This window comes from Tachyglossus aculeatus, chromosome 1 (assembly GCF_015852505.1).
Source record: "Tachyglossus aculeatus isolate mTacAcu1 chromosome 1, mTacAcu1.pri, whole genome shotgun sequence".
Lineage (NCBI taxonomy): Eukaryota > Metazoa > Chordata > Mammalia > Monotremata > Tachyglossidae > Tachyglossus > Tachyglossus aculeatus.
This window is the reverse complement of record NC_052066.1, coordinates 96,199,225-96,224,923: the sequence shown is the minus strand read 5'-3', so window position 1 is coordinate 96,224,923 and position 25,699 is coordinate 96,199,225. Positions and strand designations below refer to the sequence as shown.

General features: G+C 43.3%; 1 protein-coding gene across 2 annotated transcripts; it reads left to right on the top strand.

Moving 5' to 3' along the window:
* The first annotated feature begins 2 nt into the window (after positions 1 to 2).
* RNF7 (ring finger protein 7) lies at positions 3 to 24,534 on the top strand. 2 transcript variants are annotated; one of them, XM_038752094.1, is made up of 3 exons: positions 3 to 236; positions 20,541 to 20,588; positions 23,401 to 23,457. In XM_038752094.1, exons 1-3 carry the CDS (start codon positions 69 to 71, stop codon positions 23,455 to 23,457), a joined length of 273 nt encoding a protein of 90 aa, XP_038608022.1. In that variant the 5' UTR covers positions 3 to 68. The 2 variants fall into 2 exon arrangements, with proteins under 2 accessions (XP_038608022.1, XP_038608016.1); XM_038752088.1 differs by having other exon boundaries at positions 42 to 243; positions 23,401 to 24,534.
* The last annotated feature ends 1,165 nt before the right edge of the window (positions 24,535 to 25,699 follow it).

Below are 25,699 nucleotides of genomic sequence, written 5' to 3'. Positions count from 1 at the left end.
GCCTGCAGGGGGCGCCTCCTCCTTCTTCCCCCTCACAGGAGCCGCCCGCGGCCTAGTCCCGGCCCGTCATGGCGGACGGTGAGGAGGGCGACGACGTGTCCGTGCCGTCCGTGCCGCCGGGAGGCTCGGCCCCCAAGGCGGGGGCCGACAAGATGTTTTCCCTGAAGAAGTGGAACGCGGTGGCCATGTGGAGCTGGGACGTGGAGTGCGACACCTGCGCCATCTGCCGGGTCCAGGTGATGGGTAAGGATGATGGGTTCGAATCCCGGCTCCACCACAAGTCTGCTGTGTGACCTTGGGCAAGTCACTTAACTCCTCTGAGCCTCAGTTACCTCATCTGTAAAAATGTAAAAATGGGGATTGACTGTGAGCCCCACGTGGGACAACTTGATCACATTGTATCCCCCCCCCCCAGCGCTTAGAACAGTGCTTTGCACATAGTAAGCGCTTAACAAATGCCATTACTATCCTATGGGTAAGAGCCGAACTCGAGGCCCGGGCGGCCCGAGGGCCCTCCCACACCCGTCCCCGACATTCCCGGGAACCCCCGACATTCCCGGGAATCCCGGACCATCCCGGACCCCTGGGACCCCCACCCCGGCCCATCCTTCCCCTCACAGAGCGGGACCCCATAGGCCAAGGCCTCTCCCCTTCGTCCCCCATCTTACCTCCTTCCCTTCCCCACAGCACCTGTATAGATGCATATGTGTTTGTACATATTTATTACTCTATTTATTTATTTATTTTATTTTGTTAGTGTGTTTGGTTTTGTTCTCTGTCTCCCCCTTTTAGACTGTGAGCCCACTGTTGGGTAGGGACTGTCTCTATGTGTTGCCAATTTGTACTTCCCAAGCGCTTAGTACAGTGCTCTGCACACAGTAAGCGCTCAATAAATGCGATTGATTGGTTGAATGAATGAGGCCTTCCCAGACTGAGCCCCTTCCTTCCTCTCCCCCTCGTCCCCCCTTCCATCCCCCCCATCTTACCTCCTTCCCTTCCCCACAGCACCTGTATATATGTATATATGTTTGTACATATTTATTACTCGATTTATTTTACTTGTACATATCTATTCTATTTATTTTATTTTGTTAGTATGTTTGGTTTCGTTCTCTGTCTCCCCCTTTTAGACTGTGAGCCCACTGTTGGGTAGGGACTGTCCCTATATGTTGCCAGCTTGTACTTCCCAAGCGTTTAGTACAGTGCTCTGCACACAGTAAGCGCACAATAAATACGATTGATTGAATGAATGAGGCCTTCCCAGACTGAGCCCCTTCCTTCCTCTCCCCCTCGTCCCCCTCTCCATATCCCCCATCTTACCTCCTTCCCTTCCCCACAGCACCTGTATATATGTATATATGTTTGTACATATTTATTACTCTGTTTATTTATTTTATTTGTACATATCTATTCTATTTATTTTATTTTGTTAGTGTGTTTGGTTTCCTTCTCTGTCTCCCCCTTTTAGACTGCGAGCCCGCTGTTGGGTAGGGACCGTCTCTGTACGTTGCCAATTTGTCCTTCCTAAGCGCTTAGTCCAGTGCTCTGCACACAGGGAGCGCTCAATAAATACCAATGATGATGATGATGTTTTCAACTTGTACTTCCCAAGCGCTTAGTACAGTGCTCTGCACACAGGGAGCGCTCAATAAATACGATTGATGATGATGATGTTGCCAACTTGTACTTCCCAAGCGCTTAGTACAGTGCTCTGCGCACAGGGAGCGCTCAATAAATACGATTGATGATGATGATAAATACAATAAATACGACTGAGCCCCTTCCTTCCTCTCCCCCTCGTTCCCCCTCCATCCCCCCCATCTTACCTCCTTCCCTTCGCCACAGCACCTGTATATATGTTTGTACATATTTATTACTCTATTTGTTTATTTATTTATTTATTTATTTATTTTACTTGTACATATCTATTCTATTTATTTTATTTTGTTAGTGTGTTTGGTTTTGTTCTCTGTCTCCCCCTTTTAGACTGTGAGCCCACTGTTGGGTAGGGACTGTCCCTATATGTTGCCAGCTTGTACTTCCCGAGCGCTTAGTACAGTGTTCTGCACACAGTAAGCGCTCAATAAATACGATTGATTGAATGAATGAGGCCTTCCCAGACTGAGCCCCTTCCTTCCTCTCCCCCTCGTCCCCCTCTCCATCCCCCCATCTTACCTCCTTCCCTTCCCCACAGCACCTGTATATATGTAGATATGTTTGTACATATTTATTACTCTATTTATTTATTTGTACATATCTATTCTATTTATTTTATTTTGTTAGTATGTTTGGTTTTGTTCTCTGTCTCCCTCTTTTAGACTGTGAGCCCACTGTTGGGTAGGGACTGTCTCTAGATGTTGACAATTTGTACTTCCCAAGCGTTTAGTACAGTGCTCTGCACCCAGGAAGCGCTTAGTAAATACGATTGATGATGATAGGGACTGTCTCTATATGTTGCCAGCTTGTACTTCCCGAGCGCTTAGTACAGTGTTCTGCACACAGTAAGCGCTCAATAAATACGATTGATTGAATGAATGAGGCCTTCCCAGACTGAGCCCCTTCCTTCCTCTCCCCCTCGTCCCCCTCTCCATCCCCCCATCTTACCTCCTTCCCTTCCCCACAGCACCTGTATATATGTAGATATGTTTGTACATATTTATTACTCTATTTATTTATTTGTACATATCTATTCTATTTATTTTATTTTGTTAGTATGTTTGGTTTTGTTCTCTGTCTCCCTCTTTTAGACTGTGAGCCCACTGTTGGGTAGGGACTGTCTCTATATGTTGCCAGCTTGTGCTTCCCAAGCGCTTAGTACAGTGCTCTGCACACAGTAAGCGCTCAATAAATACGATTGATTGAATGAATGAGGCCTTCCCAGACTGAGCCCCTTCCTTCCTCTCCCCCTCGTCCCCCCTCCATCCCCCCATCTTACCTCCTTCCCTTCCCCACAGCACCTGTATATATGTATATATGTTTGTACGTATTTACTACTCTATTTACTTATTTATTTATTTTACTTGTACCTATCTATTCTATTTATTTTATTTTGTTAGTATGTTTGGTTTTGTTCTCTGTCTCCCCCTTCTAGACTGTGAGCCCACTGTTGGGTAGGGACTGTCTTATATGTTGCCAGCTTGTACTTCCCAAGCGCTTAGTACAGTGCTCTGCACACAGTAAGCGCTCAGTAAGTACGATTGATTGGTTTTGTTCTCTGTCTCCCCCTTTTAGACTGTGAGCCCACTGTTGGGTAGGGACTGTCTCTATATGTTGCCAGCTTGTACTTCCCAAGCACTTAGTACAGTGCTCTGCACACAGTAAGCGCTCAATAAATACGATTGATTGATTGATTGATTGATTGATTTTGTTCTCTGTCTCCCCCTTTTAGACTGTGATCCCACTGTTGGGTAGGGACTGTCTCTCTATGTTGCCAATTTATCCTTCCCAAGTGCTTAGTACAGGCTCTGCACACAGTAAGCGCTCAATAAATACGATTGAGTGATTGATTGAATGTTCTAAGCACGGGGGGGATACAAGGTGATCAAGTTGTCAATCAATCAATCAGTCGTATTGAGCGCTTGCTGTGTGCGGAGCACTGTACTAAGCGCTTGGGAAGTACAAGTTGGCAACATAGAGAGACGGTCCCTACCCAACAGTGGGCTCACAGTCTAGAAGGGGGAGACAGAGAACAAAATAGGGCTCGCAGGCTTATACCCCATTTTGCGGATGAGGGAACTGAAGCTCACAGAACTTAAGTGACTTCATAATAATAATAATGATGGCATTTCTTAAGCGCTTACTATGTGCAAAGCACTGAAGCGCTGGGGACGATACAAGGTGATCAGATTGTCCCCCGTGGGGCTCGCAGTCAGTCCCCATTTTACAGATGAGGTAACTGAGGCTCACAGAACTTAAGTGACTTAATAATAATAATAGTGATGGCGTTTGTTAAGAGCTTATTATGTGCAGAGCACTGCCCTAAGCGCTGGGGGGGATACAATCAATCAATCATATTGCTTGAGTGCTTACTGTGTGCAGAGCACTGTACTAAGCACTTGGGAAGTACAAGTTGGCAGCATATAGAGACAGTCCCTACCCAACAGTGGGAGACAGTCTAGAAGGGGGAGACAGAGAACAAAACCAAACATACTAACAAAAGCCCTGCCTCACCTCATTCCCAAAACGTCAGTTCTTCTGGGGCTACAAGATCATGGTCCCGCTACTCCAAGGTGATCAAGTTGTCCCATGTGGGGCTCACAGTCTTAATCCCCATTTTACAGATGATGTAACAGGCTCACAGAACTTAAGTGACTTAATAATAATAATGATGATGGCATTTGTTAAGCGCTTACTATGTGCAGAGCACTGCCCTAAGCGCTGGGGGGGATACAAGGTGATCAAGTTGTCCCATGTGGGGCTTGCAGTCTTAATCCCCATTTTGCAGATGAGGTAACAGAGGCTCACAGAATTTGTGACTTAATAATAATAATAATAATAATGGCATTTGTTAAGCGCTTACTATGTGCAGAGCACTGTTCTAAGAGCTGGGGAGGATGCAGGGTGATCAAATTGTCCCCCGTGGGGCTCGCAGTCTCAATCCCCATTTTGCAGATAATAATAATAATAATGATGGCATTTATTAAGCACTTACTATGTGCAAAGCACTGTTCTAAGCTCTGGGGAGGTTACAGGGTGATCAGGTTGCCCCACGGGGGGCTCACAGTCTTAATCTCCATTTTCCATTTGAGGTAACTGAGACCCAGAGAAGTTGAGTGACTTGCCCAAAGTCACACAGCTGACAGTTGGCAGAGTCGGGATTTGAACCCATGACCTCGGACTCCAAAGCCCGGGCTTTTTCCACAGAGCCACGCTGCTTCTCTAACCGTATTTATTGAGCGCTTACTGTGTGCAGAGCACTGTAATAAGTGCTTGGGAAGTACAAGTCGGCAACAGATAGAGACGGTCCCTACCCCACAATGGGCGCACAGTCTAGAAGGGGGAGACAGACAGCAAAACAAAGCATGTGGACAGGTGTACACACATCAAAACAAGTAATCAGGCATTAATAGGAATAGAATTGTAGGTATAGACACATCAAAACAAGTAATCAGGCATCAATAGAAAGAAATAGAATTGTAGATTCATTCATTCATTCAGTCGTATTTCTTGAGCGCTTACTGTGTGTAGAGCACTGTACTAAGTGCTTGGGAAGTGCAAGTCGGCAACATATAGAAAAGTCCAAGTTGGCAACATATAGAGATGGTCCCTACCCAACAGCGGGCTCATAGTCTAGAAGGGGGAGACAGAGAAGCAGCGTGGCTCAGTAGAAAGAGCCCGGGCTTTGGAGTCAGGGGTCATGGGTTCGAATCCCAGCTCTGCCAATTGTCAGCTGTGTGACTTTGGGCAAGTCACTTAACTTCTCTGTGCCTCAGTTCCCTCATCTGTAAAATGGGGATTAAGACTGTGAGCCCCCCGTGGGACAACCTGATCTCCTTGTAACCTCCCCAGCGCTTAGAACAGTGCTTTGCACATAGTAAGCGCTTAATAAATGCCATTATTATTATTATTATTATTATATAGAGACGGTCCCTATCCCACAACGGGCTCACAGTCTAGAAGGGGGAGACGGACAACAAAACAAAGCATGTGGACAGGTGTACACACTTCAAAACAAGTAATCAGGCATCAATAGGAAGAAATAGAATTGTAGGTAGAGACACATCGAAGCAAGTAATCAGGCATCAATAGAAATAGAATTGTAGATACATTCATTCATTCATTCAATCATATTTATTGAGCACTTACTGTGTGCAGAGCACTGTACTAAGCGCTTGGTAAGTACAAGGTGGCAACAGAGACGGTCCCTACCCAACAGCGGCCTCACAATCTAAAAGGGGGAGACAGACAACAAAACAAAACATATTAACAAAATAAAATAGAGTAAATATGTATAAATAAATAGAGTAATAAATACGTACAAACATGCACATATATACAGGTGCTGTGGGGAGGGGAAGGAGGGGGCTCAGTCTGGGAAGGCCTCCTGGAGGAGGTGAGCTCCCAGTAGGGCATCAAAACAAGCAAACAGACATCAGTAGAAAGAAATAGAATTATAGGTATAGACACATCCAAACAAACAGGCATCAATGGAAAGAAATAAAATTGTAGATATAGACACATCAAAACAAGCAAACAGGCATCAGTATAAATAAATAGAATTATAGATATATAGATATCGAACAGAGAAGCAGTGTGGCTCAATGGAAAGAGCAAGGGCTTTGGAGTCGGAGGTCATGGGTTCAAATCCCAGCCAGTTGTCAGCTGTATGACTTTGGGCAGGTCACTTCACTTCTCTGGGCCTCAGTTACCTCATCTGTAAAATGGGGATGAAGACTGTGAGCCCCCCGTGGGACAACCTGATCACCTTGTAACCTCCCTAGCGCTTAGAACAGATAAACAGAAAGAAAGCTAGATGCACATCATTAACAAAATAAATAGAATAGTAAATATGTACAAGTCAAATAGAGTAATAAATCTGTACAAACATATATACAGGTGCTGTGGGGAAGGGAAGGAGGTAGGGCGGGGGGATGGGGAGGTGGATGCCACCATCCATCCATCCATTCAGTCAGATCTGTTGAGCGCTCACTGTGTGCAGAGCACTCGACTAAGCGCTTGGGAAAGTACAGTTCAGCACTAAAGAGAGACAATCCCCGCGCTCACAGTCTGGAAGTGGGGGAAACAGACATCAAAACCAGTAAAGGGGCATCGATAGAAAGAAATAGAATTGTAGATAGGTACACATCCAGATATGTACACATCCAGACGGGCATAAATAGAATTATAGATATGTACATATCCAAACAGGCATCAATAGAACGAAATAGAGTTGTAGATCTAGACATATCCAAACAAGTAAACAGGCATCAATAGAAAGAAATATGATGATGATGTTGCCAACTTGTACTTCCCAAGCGCTTAGTACAGTGCTCCGCACACCGTAAGCGCTCAATAAATACGATTGATGATGATGATGATAAATACAATAAATACGACTGAGCCCCTTCCTTCCTCTCCATCCCCCGCATCTTACATCCTTCCCTTCCCCACAGCACCTGTATATATGTAGATATGTTTGTACATGTTTATTACTCTATTTACTTATTTATTTATTTTACTTGTACCTATCTGTGCTATTTATTTGATTTTGTTAGTGTGTTTGGTTTTGTTCTCTGTCTCCCCCTTCTAGACTGTGAGCCCACTGTTGGGTAGGGACTCTCTATATGTTGCCCAAGCGCTTACTGTGTGCAGAGCACTGTACTAAGCGCTCAATAAATACGATTGATTGATTGATATAGACACATCAAAACAAGTAATCAGGCATCAGTAGAAGAAATACAATTATAGACATAGACACATCAAAACAAGTAAACAGGCGTCGATAAGAAGAAATAGAATTGTAGAGAGAAGCAGCGTGGCTCATTGGAAAGAGCACAGGCTTGGGAGTCAGAGGTCATGGGTTCAAATCCCAGCTCCGCCGCTTGTCAGCTGTGTGACTCTGGGAAAGTCACTTCTCCGTGCCTCAGTTACCTCATCTGTAAAATGGGGATTAAGATTGTGAGCCCCACATGGGACAACCTGTTCACCTTGTATCCTCCCCAGCACTTAGAACAGTGCTTTGCTCGTAGTATGCGTTTAACAAATACCAAAATTATTATTATTATTACACATCCAAATAAGCAAACAGGCATCAACAGAAAGAAATAGAATTGTAGATACAGACACATCAAAACAAACAAGCAGGTATCAATAGGGAGAAATAGAATTATAGATATATACACATCAAAACAAATAATCAGTCATCAATAGGAAGAAATAGAATTGTAGGTATAGACACATCAAAACAAGTAATCAGGCATCAATAGAAAGAAATAAAAATGTAGATACAGACACATCAAAACAAGCAAACAGGCATCAATAGAAAGAAACAGAATTATAGATATATACACTTCCAAACAAGTAAACAGGCATCAATAGAAAGGAATAAAATTGTAGATATAGATACATCAAAACAAGCAGCAGGCATCAGTATAAATAAATAGAATTATAGATATATACACATCCAAACAAGTAAACAGACATCAATAGAAAGAAATAGAATTGTAGATATAGACACATCAGTATAAATAAATAGAATTATAAATATATATGTATCAAACAGGCATAGATTTAACATTAACATTTAACATTATTTTGTTCTTAATCTTTAAGAAAATACAGTCATTTTAGCTTCCTGTCCCTTCTTATGCAAAAAGACACTTGTTTTGTTGTTTTTTGAAAACCTATTCCAAAGACCCATGGCTTCATCAAATTCAGTAGTATTTATTAGGCGCTTAATATCTGCAGAGCACTGTACTAAGTGTTAGGGAGCAGAGTTGATAGGCACATAGAGAAGCAGCACTGTAGTCCCTGGCTCCCTGCCCACTGTGAACCTGGTATGAATTCGCATTCACAAAGCCTCATCTGGGGTTTAGAACAACATTTGAGAAGCAGCGTGGAAAGAGCCCGGGATTGGGACAGAGGTCATGGGTTCTAATCCCAGCTCCTCCACTTGTCAGCTGTGTGACTTTGGGCAAGTCACTTCACGTCTCTGTGCCTCAGTTGCCACATCTGTAAAATGGGGATTAAGGTTGTGAGTCCCACGTGGGACAACCTGATCACCTTGTATCCCCCCAGCGCTTAGAACAGTGCTTTGCACATAGTAAGCGCTTAACAAATACCATCATTATTATTATTACATTCCCTGCCCATATTAAGCTTATAAATATTAAAATCTAGCTAGATTGGCACAAGCCCTGAGGGTGGTTAATCATTCAAATGTATTCATAATAGTAATAATAATAGTATTTAATGCTTACTATGTACCAAGCACTGTACTAAGCTGTGGGACAGGTACAGTCCCTGCCCCATCCAGAGTTCACATTCTAAGTGTGAGGGAGAACAGTCCAGATTCCCCATTTTACAGATGAGGAAAAAGGGATACAGAGTTAAGTATCTTGCCCAAGGTCACACAGCAGTCAAATGGCAGAATGGGGATTAGAACCCAAGTCCTCTGACTCCCAGGACTCCCAGTCTCACGCTCTTTCCACTAGGCCATGCTGCTTCTCGCGTGCCTACTGTGAACAAAACACTGAACAAAGTGCTTGGGAGAGTACAGCTCAATAGAGGTGGTAGTGTGAGCCCACTGTTGGGTAGGGACCGTCTCTATATGTTGCCAACTTGTACTTCCCAAGCGCTTAGTACAGTGCTCTGCACACAGTAAGCGCTCAATAAATACGATTGAATGAATGAATGAATGGTAGATACGATCCCTTCCACAAGGAGTTCATAGTCTAGAGCGGGAGACACATATTAAAATAATTTGCAGATATGTATATAAGGGCTGTGGGGCTGAGGGCTGGGTGAATAAAGGATACAGATCCCAAGTACATAGGTGATCCAGAAGGGAGAGGGAGTAAGGGAAAAGAGGGTTTAATTAGGGAAGGTCTTTTGGATTTGTGATTTTAGTAATACTTTGAAGGTGGGGAAAGTGCCTGTCTGTTGCATATGGAGGGGGAGGGCGGTCATCATCATCATCAATCGTATTTATTGAGCGCTTATTGTGTGCAGAGCACTGTACTAAGCGCTTGGGAAGTACAAGTTGGCAACATATAGAGACAGTCCCTACCCAACAGTGGGCTCACAGTCTAAAAGGGGGAGACAGAGAACAAAACCAAACATACTAACAAAATAAAATAAATAGAATAGATATGTACAAGTAAAATAAATAAATAAATATCATTGATTGATTGGTGTCCAAGCCCCTGCCTCCTATTAATGATAATAATGGTATTTGTGAAGCGCTTACTATGTGTGAGGCACTGTTCTAAGACCTGGGGTGGATACAAGGTCATCAGGTCCAGGCTAAAGGGAGATTATGGGCAAGGGGTCAGCAGCGAGATAGATGCATATTGCTGTTGTCGAGTATATAACCAGGTTTTCCTAAAATACCAGGGTTGCATTCTCATAAGGGAAAACTCATTAAAGTATTGTGCTCCGCACACAGTAAGCGCTCAATAAATACGATTGAATGAATTAAAGAAAACGCACATCGTCAGGGACCGTATCTACCAACTCTGTTGTATTGTATTCTCCCAACCACTTATTAGGGGGCTCTGCACATGGTACATACTCAGTAAATTCAGTTGATTGATCAAGTGCCTGCCAAAGGGCCAACTTAGAGCCGTGGAGGTCGTGGGGGAAAGGAGAATTAGTCCACCGTATTTGCCTAGTTCACGCACTACCCAGGGTGTAAAAAGTGCACGTTCATTGAGGAGCAGAAAAAATAGAAGAGTTCCATGATCTTTTGAACTTCCCCTGACCTGTAAATATCTAGAAGCCTGATTGCCTGGAGCTGACTTCAGCAGGCTCACACTTCCACCCGACTGAAAGTCGTTTGAGTGAGAAGACACTGAGTACACTCTTTGGAACTGTGAAGCGGAATGGAGTGATTGAGGGAGGCGGTGGTGTTAGGCTTCAGACCAAACTAAAAGTTTACAGAGCTCCACTGCTGTCCAGCCTTCTCTATGGCTCTGAGACCGCCACACATACCACATCTGTCTTTTTGTCCTTCCCAAGCGCTTAGTACAGTGCTCTGCACACAGTAAGCGCTCAATAAATACGATTGATTGATTGAGCAATTTAATCAGAATTCTGTATAGGCTAAATGCAATATTGGATGGAAGACAGGATCACAACCAACGCAGCATCCCAGAGAAGCAGTGTGACCTAGTGGAAAGAGCCTGGGCTTGGGAGACAGAGGACCTGGGTTCTAATCCCAGCGCTGTGACCTTGGGCAAGTCACTGAACTCTGTGTGCCATAGTTCCGTCATCTGCACAATGAGGATTCAATACCTGTGCTCCCTCCTACTTAGAATGTGAGTACCATGTGGGGCCTGATTATTTTGTATGTATCCCAGCACTTAGTGCAGTGCTTGGCACAAAGTAAGCATTTAACAAATACTACAGTTGTTCATAATAATTGTGGTATTTGTTAAGCACTTAACTGTGTGCCAGGCACTGAGACAGATACAAGATTATCAGGTTTGACACCATCCCTGTCCCAAATAGGGCTCACAGTTTTAATCTCCATTTTACAGATGAAGTAACTGAGGCACAGAGAAGTTAAATGACTTTCCCAGGGTCACACAGCAGAAGCGGTAGAACTGGGATTAAAACCCAGGTCCTTCCGACTCCCAGACCTGTGTTCTTTATTATTATTATTAATATTATTATTATTATTATTATTGAAGCTATGCTCATCTTAACACTGGGTGGGTCATTCGAGGAGAACGGATGACGGTTGCTATATGCTGAGTTGAAATTGGGAAATTGAAAGCAAGGACAGGACATGTTGCAGTAAAATCCTCAGGCAATGCTGTATCTAAACCCTAAACTGGGACTCATTCATGGATCAGCATGAAGTATTGGAACCAAGAAAGGAAAACGCTTTTAGAGCATAAGCCTCGTAAGAATTAGGAGACAAAAAGCAAAAGTGGAAACAACAAGCTTAACACCACAAGGCAAGTGGTAGAGATTGAAGATCCTTCCAGCCACTACCCGCATTACGTTTTTCAGCCATGCATGCACCCAAAGGTGGATTTCACACTGATTTCTTCTTTGAGCAGGAAGAAGTATATGGTCATTTCTGTTCTGAGACATTAGTTGTGTTTTTAAAAAGCCTTGGGTAATAGAAAAATTGTGTTAAAATTAGTGGGTTGATCGTTCAAAGATACCATTGGGAACTATGGATGGACAATATTGGATTCAAATTCCCATTTTATTAAATGTATCACCTGTTATTGTAAGCATTAAATACTGTAAAGTTGCAGAAACATGAAGTAATGACCAATTCCTTACAGTGAGGCTGAGGCAGAAGCTGGGAAGTGTATTAGCACCATTCTTTGCCTGGCACCTTCAATGTGAGACTAATGATCTCTCTTTATATGAATTTTACAAGCACCAGTTAGTGGGTTGCTTTATTCCAGAGCAGATTTGTACTGTGGAAAGAATATGCTTTCACTTTTACATCAAGAGAAGCAGCATGGCTCAGTGGAAAGAGCACGGACTTGGGAGTCAGAGGTCATGGGTTCTAATTCTGACTCCACCACTTGTCAGCTTTGTGACTTTGGGCAAGTCACTTAACTTCTCTGTGCCTCAGTTACCTCGTCTGTAAAATGGGGATTGAGACTGAGCCCCACGTGGGACAACCTAATTACCTGAAATCCCTCTCCCCCCCAGTACTTAGGACAGTGCTCAGCACATAGTAAATGCTTAACAAATACCATCATCATTATTATTATTATTATTATCTAAAATGTAATGAAAACACATTATAGAAATGATAATAATAGTGACATTTGTTAAGCGCTTACTATGTGCAGGCGCTGGAGTGGATACAAGGTGATCAGGTTGTCCCACGGGGGGCTCACAGTCTTAATCCCCATTTTACAGATGAGGTAACTGAGGCATAGAGAAGTTAAGTGATTTGCCCAAAGTCACACAGGTGACAAGCGGCAGAGCTGGAGTCAGAACCCATGACCTCTGACTCCCAAGCCCATGCTGTTTCCACTGAGCCACGCTGCATGTCTACCAACTCTGTTACATTATACTCCCCCAAGTGCTTAGTACAGTGCTCAGCGCACAGTAAGTAATATGATTGATTGAAAAAAAAAAACGATGCTGAAAGTAGCAGTTGGTCCATTCATTCATTCATTCAGTCATATTTATTAAGCACTTACTGTGTGCAGAGCACTGTACTAAGCGCTGGGAAAGTTCAATACAACAATAAAGAAGCAGCGTGAGAAGCAGCGTGGCTCGGTGAAAACAGTACGGGCTTTGGAGTCAGAGGTCATGGGTTCAAATCCCGGCTCTGCCAATGGTCAGCTGTGTGACTTTGGGCAAGTCACTTAACTTCTCTGTGCCTCAGTTCCCTCATCTGTAAAGTGGGGATTAAGACTGTGAGCCCCCTGTGGGACAACCTGATCACCTTGTATCCCCCCAGTGCTTAGAACAGTGCTTTGCACATAGTAAGCGCTTAACAAATACCATCATTATTATTAATAAACAGTGACATTGTCTGGGCCTGGGTGTCAGGACCTGGATTCTAATCCCAGCTTTTCCTCTTGCCTCCAGTATGACCTGTGCCTCAGTTTCTTCATCGGTAAAATGGAGATTTGATACCTTTTCTTCCTTCCCCTTAGACTGTGAGCCCCATGTAGGACAGGGACTGTGTCCAACCTGATTATCTAGAACAGTGCTTTGCATATAGTAAGTGCTTAATAAATGCCATTATTATTATTATTATTACCCCAGCACCTAGAACTTGAAATATTCTAAACTGTGAGCCCGTTGTTGGGTAGGGACCGTCTCTATATGTTGCCAACTTGTACTTCCCAAGCGCTTAGTACAGTGCTCTGCACACAGTAAGCGCTCAATAAATACGATTGAATGTATGAATATATATACCTGAGTGCTGAGGACAGGAGTAAAATAAAAGCGTGTACTCTTATTACTTCGTCTTAGGAAGTCAGCATGGCTTGTAGCCAAGGGAAGACATTAGAGAAGAGTCATTCACCAGCCCTAAAGAGGGTCTGTAGGGTGCATATCACTGGGTCTGAGTTCAGGTGACTCTTCTCCCAGCTCTGAATGTGATGAAGCCATGGGTCTTTTTGTTTCAAAAAACAACAAAACAAGTGTCTTTTTGCATAGAAAGGGACAGGAAGCTAAAATGATTGTGTTTTCTTAAAGATTAAGAACAAAATAATGTTAAGTCTATGCCTCTGTGTTGTATTGCTCTGAAATGAAGCCAGCCCGGGATTTCAGTTGACCCCCAAAGTTTTTGCTTCAGAAAGGAAAGGTAATTTAACACAGCAAATCACATTTACCCATCAGCCCAGGCACAGAAGGTTGTCATACCTATGGTCCCTTTGTCCTTCTCCCTTTTAAAAATAATATTGCAGCCCAGTCTTTAAGAACCCTGGAGTTGTGGACTTTGAACTTCACAGCAACTGGGAGCCATACAGACCAAAATAGTCCTGGAGCAGGCTTAGACCTCCACAGCCACAGTGAAGCTTGTGGTCAGAAAGAAAGAAAGCCCCAGAGCCCAGCTTTGAACCCTTTAGCGATGGAGAAGTTGGGTGTGGGCCAAACTTTGCAAAGCCTGGAGCCACGTGGACACAAAGACCCAAAAAACGTGCCAGGCGATTATGAAGCCCCGATGGACAGTGAAGGAAAGCAGACTGCTTTGTTAGCGGTGATTGCTTTCATGCCCCAGAAGGGTCATTTCCTCAAAAAACCACCTTTGCCAGCAAAAAAAAAAAAAAAAATCATGTGCTTTACTTGGGAGTGACAGAGGCACACAAACACAGAGAGTGGGAAGTTCAGACTTTGGGGTGAGGGACAGGGCCTGGACCCCACAGCACTCCGATACAGATCCATCATTTATTGATTTCAGTTAATGTCTATCTCCCCCTCTAGACTGTAAGTTCCTTGTGAGCAGGGAATGTGTCTGTTCCATTGTTATAGTATACCCTCCCAAGTGCTTAGCACAGTGCCCTGCACACAGTAAACGCTCACTAAATACGAGGGATTGATTTGATTGGACATGGGGACTCAAGGCTAGAAGGAAGTCCAGAGGGAAAGGGAAATATGATGGGTAGGCACAGGGAGAATCAGTTTTCCTCTGCTCTGTTCCTCTGTCATCTCTGTAAAATAATCATTTTCAATCAATCAGTTATTTGTTAGGCACTTCATTCATTCAATCGTATTTATTGAGCACTTATTGTGTGCAGAGGACAGACATATTCCCTGCCCACAAAGAGCTTACAGTCTAGAGTGGGGGAGACAGATATTAATATAAATAAATAAATTACAGATCTGTACGTAAGTGCTGTGGGGATGGAGGGGGGATGAACAGAGGGAGCAAGTCAGGGCGACACAGAAGAGAGTGGAAGAAAATGATAGAGGGGCTCAGGGAAGACCTCTTGGAGGGGTTGTACCTTCAACAAGGCTTTGAAATGGGGAGAATAATTGTTGGTCGGATTGGAGAAGGGAGGGCATTCCAGACCAGAGGCTGGACATCAGCAAGGGGTCGACAGCGAGATAGAGGAGACTGAGGCACAATGAGAAGGTTAGCATTAGGGGAAACGAGCGGGCTGGGTTGTAGGAAAGTAGCGAGTTGAGATAGGAGGGGACAAGGTGATCGAGTGTCTTAAAGCTAATGGTGAGGAGTTTTTGTTCGATGCGGAGAATGGGCAACCACTGGAGTTTTCTGAGGAATGGGGAAACATGTCCTGAACGTTTTTATAGAAGAGTATTCCAGGCAGCAGAGTGAAGTATGGACTGCAGCGGGGAGAGGCAGGAGGCATGGAGGTCAGCAAGGAGGCAGATACAGTAATTTAGGCAGGAGAAGATGAGTGACTGTATTCGTGAGATAGCAGTTTGGATGGAGAGGAAAGAGCATACTGGGTGTAGGGCCATCTTGGTCAAAAGCAGGACCCTCGTGGGGGTCGTCCACCTTGGTCATGGAGAGTTCATTCATTCAATTGCACTTATTGAGCGCTTTTACTGTGTGCAAAGCACTGTACTAAGCGCGTGGGAGAGTACAACTACAGATACATTCGGTGGCCACAGTGAGCTCACAGTCTGGAGGGAGACAGACATGAACATGCATAAAGCCCTACTGAGAGCTCACCTCCTCCAGGAGGCCTTCCCAGACTGAGCCCCCTTTTTACTCTCCTCCTCCCCATTCCCCCTGCCCTACCTCTTTCCCCTCCCCACAGCATTTGTATATATTTGTACAGATTTATTACTTTATTTATTTTACTTGTACATATTTACTATTCTATTTATTTTGTTAATGATGTGCATATAGCTTTAATTCTATTTGTTCTGACAATTTTGACACCTGTCTACATGTTTTGTTTTGTTGTCTGTCTTCCCCTTCTAGACTGTGAGCCCGTTGTTGGGTAGGGACCGTCTCTATATGTTGCCTACTTGTACTTCCCAAGCGCTTAGTACAGTGCTGTGCACACAGTTTTGGGGTGGATACAAGCAAATCAGGTTGGACACAGTCCCCATCCCACTTGGGGCTTGCAGTTTCAGTCCTCATTTCAAGAAGAAGCATGGCTTAGTGGAAAGAGCACAGGCTTGGGAATCAGAGGACCTGGGCTCTAATCCTGGCTCCACCACTTGTCTGCTGTGTGACCTTGGGCAAGCCACGTAACTTCTCTGTGCCTCAGTTATCTCATCTGTAATATGGGGATTAAAACAGTGAGCCCCACGTGGGACCACTTGATTACCCTGTATATACCTCTGTGCTTAGAACAGTGTTTGGCACATAGTAAGTGCTTAACAAATACCATAATTATTATTTCACAGATGAGATAACTGAGGCACAGAGAAGTGAAGTGACTTGCCCAGGGTCACACAACAGACAAGTTGTGGAGCCAGGATTAAAACCCTTGAATGTCTGACTCTCAGGCCCGTGTTCTATTCACTACACCGTGCTATCACCACCTGTAAATATCACTGCAACTGGGGCTCCAGATGGCTACATTTTTCTCAGATGGAGATAATATGTTGATCCCACTGGTTTGGAGGGCCAAGAAGAGAATCTTGTTTGGGTTTGGACGCAATTCGGTGAATATGTATTCTTTCTGGGGCAGGTAGATCTTCCCAAAAAGGGAAGGGGAGCCAAGTTAAGTATTTCTTGGTCCTGAAGAGTACTGTCCTTTCTTGGTTAGATCTCCCTTTGAGTTTTTAGGAGTTGCATCTAGCTCCCTAGTTGTGACTTTATGTAAAAAAATGAATGTGCAAATCCTCCTCGACCTCTCAGCTGGCTTCGACACTGTAGACCACCCCCTTCTCCTCAACACGCTATCAAAACTTGGCTTAACAGACTCCATCCTCTCCTGATTCTCCTCTTAGCTCTCTGGCCGTTCATTCTCAGTCTCCTTTGCGGGCTCCTCCTCCCCCTCCCATCCCCTTACTGTAGGGGTTCCTCACGGGTCAGTTCTTGGTCCCCTTCTGTTCCCTATCTACACTCACTCCCTTGGGGAACTCATTCGCTCCCATGACTTCAACTATCATCTCTACACTGATGACATCCAAATCTGCGTCTCTGCCCCTGCTCTCTCTCCCTCCCTCCAGGCTTTTATCTCCTCCTGCCTTCAGTCCATCTCCATCTGGATGTCCATCCATCATCTAAAACTCAACATGTCTAAGACCGAGCTCCTTATCTTCCCTCCCAAACCCTGCCCTCCCCCTGACTTTCCCATCACTGTAGATGGCACTACCATCCTTCCCATCTCACAAGCCTGCAACCTTGGCGTCATCCTTGACTCCACTCTCTCATTCACCCCAAACCTCCAATCCATCACCAAAACCTGCTGGTCTCACCTCTACAATATCGCCAAGATCCGCCCTTTCCTCTCCCTCCAAACCACTACCTTGCTGGTTCAATCTCTCATTTTATCCCGACTGGATTACTGCATCAGCCTCCTCTCTGATCTCCCATCCTCCTGTCTCTCCCTGCTTCACTCTGCTGCCCGGATTATCTTTGTACAGAAACGCTCTGGGCATGTCATTCCTCTCCTCAAAAATCTCCAGTAGTTGCCTGTCAACTTGCGAATCAAGCAAAAACTCCTCACTCTTGGCTTCAAGGCCCCTCGCCCCCTCCTACCTCACCTCCCTTCTCTTCTTCTACAGCCCAGCCCGCACCCTCCACTCCTCTGCCGCTAATCTCGTCACCGTGCCTCGTTCTCGCCTGTCCCACCATCGACCCCCGGCCCACGTCGTTCCCCTGGCCTGGAATGCCCTCCCTCCTCACATCCGCCAAACTAGCTCTCTTCCTCCCTTCAAAGCCCTACTGAGAGCTCTCCTCCTCCAGGAGGCCTTCCCAGATGCAGCCCCCTTTTTCCTCTCCTCCTCCCCTCCCCATCGCCCCCCTCCTCCCTCTGTCCTACCCCCTTCCCCTCCCCACAGCACTTGTATATATTTGTACATATTTATAACCTTATTTTACTTGTACATATTTACTACTCTATTTTATTTATCATATAGCTATAATTCTGTTTATTTTGATGGTTTTGACACCTATCTACTTGTTTTGTTGTCTCTCCCCTTTCTAGACTGTGAGCCCATTGTTGGGTAGGGACCATCTCTGTATGTTGCTGACTTGTACTTCCCAAGCGCTTAGTACAGTTCTCTACACACAGCGCTCAATTAATAAGATTGAATGAATGAATGAATGAAAAGAAAGGGAAGGTACACATTTTAATGAGAAGCAGCATGGTCAAATGGATAGATCACAGGCCTCGGAGTCAGAAGGACCTGCATTCTATTTCCGGCTCTGTCACGTGTCTGCTATATGACCTTGGACATTTCACTTCACTTCTCTGGGCCTCAGTTGCCTCATCTGTAAAATGGAGATTAAGACTGTGAGCCCTATATGGGACAGGGACTGTGTCCAACCTAGTTTGCTTGTATCTGATTTGCTTAGTACATGTCTGGCACGTAGTAAGCACTTAACAAATATCACAGTTATTATTGTTGATATTATTCCATTTTTGTGTTCAGTTGCTTAGGCTTTTCTCCTTAATGTGCCTTTCTAACACCAAGGCTTCCTGGAGTCTTTTTAGAATATAGAACTAAGACCTGAAAACCTACTTTCTTCTCTAACACATCCTCTCTGGATTCAAAGATAGTGATTTTTAAAGACATATTCTGTAGAGGTTTAAAGTTTGTGTGACAGTTTTCCAACTTTGCCTCACTTCAACAGTTGCAGTGTCCTGCAAATCAATTATTTTCCCTTTAATGAATAATTTAAATAGCTTAATTAAGTGGTTTAATCGTTTGTCTCCCCTTCTAGATTGTAAGCCTGTTGTGGGCAGGGGCCAAATCTGCTATCTCTGTTGTATTGTGCTCTTCCAAGAGCTTAGTACAGCACTATGCACATAGTAAGCGCTCAGTAAATGCCATCGATTGTCCTGAGCATGTCTTCTGTCTCCAAATATCTCATGAGTACCTAGGCTATTGATGATCCCCAGACTATTGTTTAAAGGCAAGCCAGTGAATCACTGCATTTCACAATATTTTTCTCAACTTTCGTAACTGTTAATTGTCTTGCCCCACCGGAGGAATATATTGAAGCTTCCTAGAGCAGGCAGCATTTTAGACTCTATCATTAATGGATTGATCAATGGTATTTATTGAGCACTTACTGTGTGCAGAGCACTGTACTAAGCATTTGGGAGAGTACAATCCAGCAAAGTTGGTAGTCACAGTCCTAGCCCTGAAGGACCTTACATTTGTTAAATTACTAACATTTGCTAAGAGTTTATGATTATAGTGGATTGAGTACATAAAATTAAGACCTGGTTCCTGGCTCACAATATAAATAGCAAAGAAAGTACAGAACATGGGCCATAGAACATTGAGAATATAATCAAATATAATTTTAGAACCTGAGCTCCAACTTGTATCTAACCCAGCACTTAGTGCTTGATACATAGCGCTTAACAAATGCCATTAAAAGAATCAAAAGAGCAAGAGAGCTGGCTGAAATTCAAAGAATTGAAATTAGCTCAGTGAAAATATAGTAAATTGGTCGTTGAAAGGGGCAGGCTTTGGGCACCTCCGTGCTGCAGTCAAAACTGAGAAGCAGCCACAATCTCCCCCAATTTTCAGTGCATTTTCTCCATCTCCACTTCTGCCATGAGAGAGGCTTCACTCCCAGGCGTGGCAGGTGTGAAGAGCAGTGTGGCCCTGATTCATTCCAACCTTTAATTTGTGAAAAGTAGCTCGTTCTAAGGTTAATGGAGAGATGATGTTAAAGAACGTATTTTCACAGCCCTGGTGAACAAGTGATGACTATTTGGGAACATCAACACCCGTTTCTTTCAGTGGCTTTCTATTCACTCCTGTTATTAGAGTGGGGAAACTAAAAAGTGCCTCTTCAGAAGAAGATAAAGAAAGAATTATTTTATGCATGAAATTGGTATTCCCAACAGATTTGCTTAAGGGAAAATCTGGGTGTTGGAATAAGGGGAGAAAAGCCTCAGAAGGGGAAGTGACAGAATTATGAATGGTTTCCTGAAAGACACATAAAAAAAATTATCTTGAAATAAGTGTATATGTGTGTGTACCCATAGAACTCATTGAACTTTTACTTTGGAGGGATTGCATTTCGCTCACATTTTCTGGGCAGTTGCATCTTTTCTGTAAAACTAGTAAAAACTGCGTGCCTTCCTGAAATGGAAGATTAGTAAACTTTGAGAAAGCTTCTGGTTTTAGACCCTTTGTATTTTAAGTGCACTTTATCTAAAATAGATGTTTATCAGATGAGGAATATGAACTTTTTGCCTTGTTATCTAGTGGTTTTGAAGATTTTTCTTTGTAGAACTGCATCAGATTGAGAATTGTTGTTTGTTTGCTTTTAGATGCCTGTCTTAGATGTCAAGCTGAAAATAAACAAGAAGATTGTGTTGGTATGTTGTCATTTCATTCTCTTGATTTGTTTTAACTGAGATTTTTCTGTCAGTGGAAATATTTTTAAGATGGGTAGCTTTTGATTTTCACTCTACTTAAAAACTGCAAAAAGTGATTCATTAGTAATGGAAAAGAAAAGCACCACTCAAGTATACTTAGAGTAAATCAACAGCTAATCGGCAAGCTTTTTGTTATAGGCAATCATTGTCTTCAGTTTAGAGTCTCTTATAAGTCTCTTAAAAATTAATCTAAAGCATTCTACCAGTATTGATCAGAGTTTTGACCGTTGTGGACAGCTTTGATCACTTTTCTTCTGAGACATTTGTGTTTTCAGGTATTATTTTTTTGTATGGTATTTATACTATATCCTGAACATTGAAACATCTGTGGTTTAAGTATTGTACTATTTAAAGGTGTGATTTGGAAACAGATAACTTGTAGATAATGTTTGTATTTGAATGGGGCAACAGAAAAGTAGATATCTTAACGTTTGAATGCGACTGCATTACAGATTGGGAACACAGAAGAAAAGCTTTCTGATTTTTTTCCCTGAGCTAGCACATCTCTAGATAGCACAAAAATAGGCATCTTAACATTTACATTTTAACTATTTTAAACTTTGTCATGCTCTCACTCCTGAAATGTTCTCTATAATTATGTAAAGTGTTGAGCTGTACCCTTGAAATGAAAGAGAACTTTCCATTCTCTGTTGTTTGCGTCTAGTTTATTTGTAAAGTTAATAATATGGTTTTGATCAAATACCCCAACCTCAGAATATGGATTTTTTCAACTCTGGTTGTTCTCCTGGTTCTTTCCAAGTAAGATATAAATATGAAAGAGAAACCAAAAAGAATTTTAAAAAACCATTTGCATTCTCCCCCATCTGCCATAAATAGGGAGTATGTGGAAACTTTCCAGTGTAGGAAGCCTAAAAAAGCTATGAGAGCAACCTATGATTGAAGAATTTAACACATTAAGGACACTAGCAAGGACTTTAACAAGCAAACAAAAAATCCCAAGAGATTACAGAATGTTTATTACATACTGGTATATGGGTAGCAGGAGGAACCACACCCAAAATTTTGTCAATCGGTTCTTCCCCCTCTCTCCCACCCCCATCCAAAAATAAATATAGCCGTCATCCTACTGCTTGTTAAACGGTGCAAAAACCGGCCAAAAATAATCTGGTATAAATTTGAATTTGTAACTTTCACATATATTCTGAAATCAGAATGGCTTTAACTTTTAGTATAAGTGCTAAAAATGAAAAAAGCCTGTGTCCCTATTTTTGAATTCCTCATGAGTTCATTCATTCATTCAATCATATTTACTGAGCGCTTACTGTACTAAGCATTTGGGAGAGTACAGTACAACAGTAGTCACAGTCCCTGCCCACAATGACTTTACAGTCTAGAGGGGGAGACAGACATTAATATAAATAAATAAATTACAGATATGTAAATAAGCACTTTGGCGCTGGGTAAAGGGAGTAAGTCAGGGCGATACAGAATCTATCCACCAGTTCTGGATAGATGTGTCATTCAATCAGTGGTATTTTGTTGAGCACTTACTGTGTGCAGAGCACTGTACTAAGCTCTTGGGAGAGTACAGTTCAACAGAATTGGCAGATATGTTCCCAGCCCACAAGGAGTTTACAGGAGTTTATAGTCTTTGTGTGTCATTCACCTCTCTGGAAGCAACTGTATGAAGAGCTAACAGGGCAGGAAACTATATCCAAATCATTCCAACTCATGTAAACCATAGGTTTCACACTCCACATCATGTCCAAGATCGATCAAATGCGCTTTTCTATTCCCTTCTGACAATCAAGGTCGGCAAGCAGGTAATGCTATGGGAAATTAGCAAATGCTAGCAAGAGGCAGAGAAAAACTAAGATACTGAGAGAAAGCATCAAGCAAACTAAAGCAGGTAAAGGCAAGACAGCACCCATGGACAAATGGATAACTAAATGTTGAACTGGACTAACGTTTACTGAGTCCTAATCGTATCTCTGTGTGGAGTGTTGAAATGTGCTTCCTTCTGGATGAGTGCAGGAATGTACTCTTATTGAACAGGGGTTAAATCAGCAGCCAACTCATTCTTGCCTGCTTCACTTTAAACTCACATGGCTAGGCTTGTGAGTTAAGAAGCGAATTATATAAGGTGGGATGGCAGTTTGGCCTAGTGGAACGAGCATGGAACTGGGGAATCTTAGTCTAAGTGCTTAGTACAGTGCTTTGCACATAGTAAGCACTCAATAAATGCAATCGATTGACCGAGTCAGGAGATATGGGCTCAACTCCAATCTTTGCCACCGTGCTGGATGACTTTGAGCAAGTCACAATCTCTCTGAGTCTCAGATTTTTTATAGACTACAAGCTCCTTGTGGGCAGGAAATGCATCTGTTACACACTCCCAGGTATTCGATTACACACTCCCAAGTGCTTATTACAGTGCTCTGGACACAGTAAGCTTTCACATACAGATTGTTTGATCTGTAAAAAGTCAATGAATGGTATTGAGTGCTTACTGTCTGTGCAGGGCATTCTACTGAGTGCTCAGGAGAGTACAGAAGAGAAAACAGATGGGCTCTCTGCCCTCAAGGAGCTCCCAGTCTTGGGGATAAATTACCTATTTTCCCCACCTCTTAGGATTGTGAGCCCCGAATGGGACAAGGACTGTGGCGGAGCATTACTTAGCACAGTGCTTTGGCACATAAAAAGCAGTTCATAAATTCTGTAACAATTCTTATCATTAAGATGAATTGTGTAATACTAAGTTGTTGTTTTCTTTTTTTTTTTTTCCTTCCAGTGGTCTGGGGAGAATGTAATCATTCCTTCCACAACTGCTGCATGTCGTTGTGGGTGAAACAGAACAATCGGTGCCCCCTCTGCCAACAGGACTGGGTGGTCCAGAGAATAGGCAAATGAAAGCAGTCGAAGTCTTTCTCTCTGGCGTTGTGAGGAGCACCGGACAGATCGTGTTATGTTCGCTCCTGAAAGGGTTGGAGCATTCCAAAATGGATGACACATTTCACTTAATACGTAGATTAAAAGAACATGTGGGATCTGCGCTTCGGCAGTCGACATCACGGTGTAGCTTTTTGTTAGGCTTGGTTTCAGAAACTCCCCACAACTCCCAACCCAGACAAGGTGCATTTAAAGATGTCTTTTCTACTCTGGTGTGACTTCTACAGACACCTTAGAAATTCAGTGCTACCGAAAGTACAATTTCAGTGACCTTAATAATCTTGCTAATGCCTTTTGCCAAGGAATTGTGGGAAGCTGTTCAGTTTGTGACAGCAGTTCCATTCAGACAAGGAGTTCTTTTGCGTGCTCTCTATAGTTTGATCATAAAAGGGGAACATTGCGTTCACAGACGAAGTAGCATTTAAACCGCACCACTATACAGATTTCTTGTTCTTCCGATGGTGCATTTTTTTCCCACTGAAAATAAATAATTCATGAAACATTCATTTGACTGGGTTTTCCAGAATAATGTCAGGAGGGTTTTTATTGTTTGGGGCAAGACTTTAGTGACTGGTGAACAGAGTAACAAAGAATTCAATGTATCCCACCAGTTAATTGAATCTTAGTGGCATTATAATGATCTTGTAGTTTTGATTCCCTTGAACATCCTGATGCTGTACTCCAAACTCCTTTCGAAGTTGTGTGTTGCACGCACACAGGGTTTGTAAATCAGACTGGTAAAAATGTATTGCCAAGTAACAGTCACTAGTTCCAACTGGAACCGGTGAAGGAAAAATGTTGCTGTCATCATTGGGCCCTTGGGTGTGGAAATGAACTCTCATAACACTATCCTAAAAATGCCTAAGAATTTTATTGGTTTTTGTTTGTTTTTGATGGTATGAACTGTGATAAAAAAAAATTGTGGTGCAAACATTTAAGTTAAATATTAAAGTTTTTATTTTCTTTTGTGACTGATGACTTGTTTTGGAAGTATCCAGTCTTTATTTGCTAGTGGTGAAAATGTTAACCCCCTCATTCACGCTTCTTGAAAGGGCAGTTCGATGGAGCGAGGGGGCATTTTTTGGCAATTCATGAAAATTACCGCTTGAGAAATTGGGTGAATGGTTGATCAGTCAAGTGGAGGTATTGAGTGCCTACTGCATGCTAAGGGCTGTACTAAGCACTTGGGAGAGTATAGTAGTAGCAAGACACAATGTTTTCCTGCACCCAAGGAACTTAAAATTTAATGGGGGAGACAGACAAAAATTACCAATAGAGAAAGCAGGAGGAAGAACAAGGATAAAACTGAAAGCCTTGCCAACACATTGGGAAGAAACAACTGAATGTACAGATAAATAAAATTATATGTACGCGAGTCTAGGAATAAAATGCATGAGTGCTAAGGGTGAGTGTTGGCTGATGAGCCTGGAGTATTGTGAATTAATCAGGGAAGGCTTCTGGAGGAGGTGGAATTTCGGAAAGGCTTTGAAGATGAGAACTGTGAAGCAGCGTGGCCTAGTGGATAGGTCACGGGCCTGGGGCCTGGGAGTTAGAAGGTCCCAGCTTCGCCGCATGTCTGCATGCACGTGTGACCTTGGGCAGGTCACTTACTTTTCTGTGCCTCAGTTACCTCATCTGTAAAATTAGTTATGCAACCCCCCACCCCCACCCCCCGAGCACTCCTCACTCTTGGCTTCAAAGCTCTCCGTCACCTCGCCCCCTCCTACCTCACCTCCCTTCTCTCCTGCACCATCTGCTCCTCTGCCGCTAACCTCCTCACTGTGCCTCGTTCTCGCCTGTCCCGCTGTCGACCCCTGGCCCACGTCCTTCCCCTGGCCTGAAATGCCCTTCCTCCTCACATCCGCCAAACTAGCTCTCTTCCCCCCTTCAAAGTCCTACTGAGAGCCCACCTCCTCCAGGAGGCCTTCCCAGACTGAGCCCACCTTTTCCTCTGCTCCTCCTCCCCATTGCCCCTACTCCCTCTGCTCTACCCCCTTCTCCTCCCCACAGCACTTGCGTAGATTTATGCATATTTATTATTCTATTTATTTTATTAATGATGTGTATATATCTATAATTCTGTTTATTCTGATGCTATTGATGCCTGTCTGATTGTTTTGTTCTGTTGTCTGTCTCCCCCT

What these genes read in the sequence shown, in the direction of transcription:
- RNF7 (XM_038752088.1), top strand. Translation starts at nt 69, where the DNA reads ATGGCGGACGGTGAGGAGGGCGACGACGTGTCCGTGCCGTCCGTGCCG. An exon ending in CTGCCGGGTCCAGGTGATGG is followed by an intron (nt 244 to 20,540) that starts GTAAGGATGATG and finishes GTTTGCTTTTAG; the next exon opens with ATGCCTGTCTTAGATGTCAA. An exon ending in TAAACAAGAAGATTGTGTTG is followed by an intron (nt 20,589 to 23,400) that starts GTATGTTGTCAT and finishes TTTTCCTTCCAG; the next exon opens with TGGTCTGGGGAGAATGTAAT.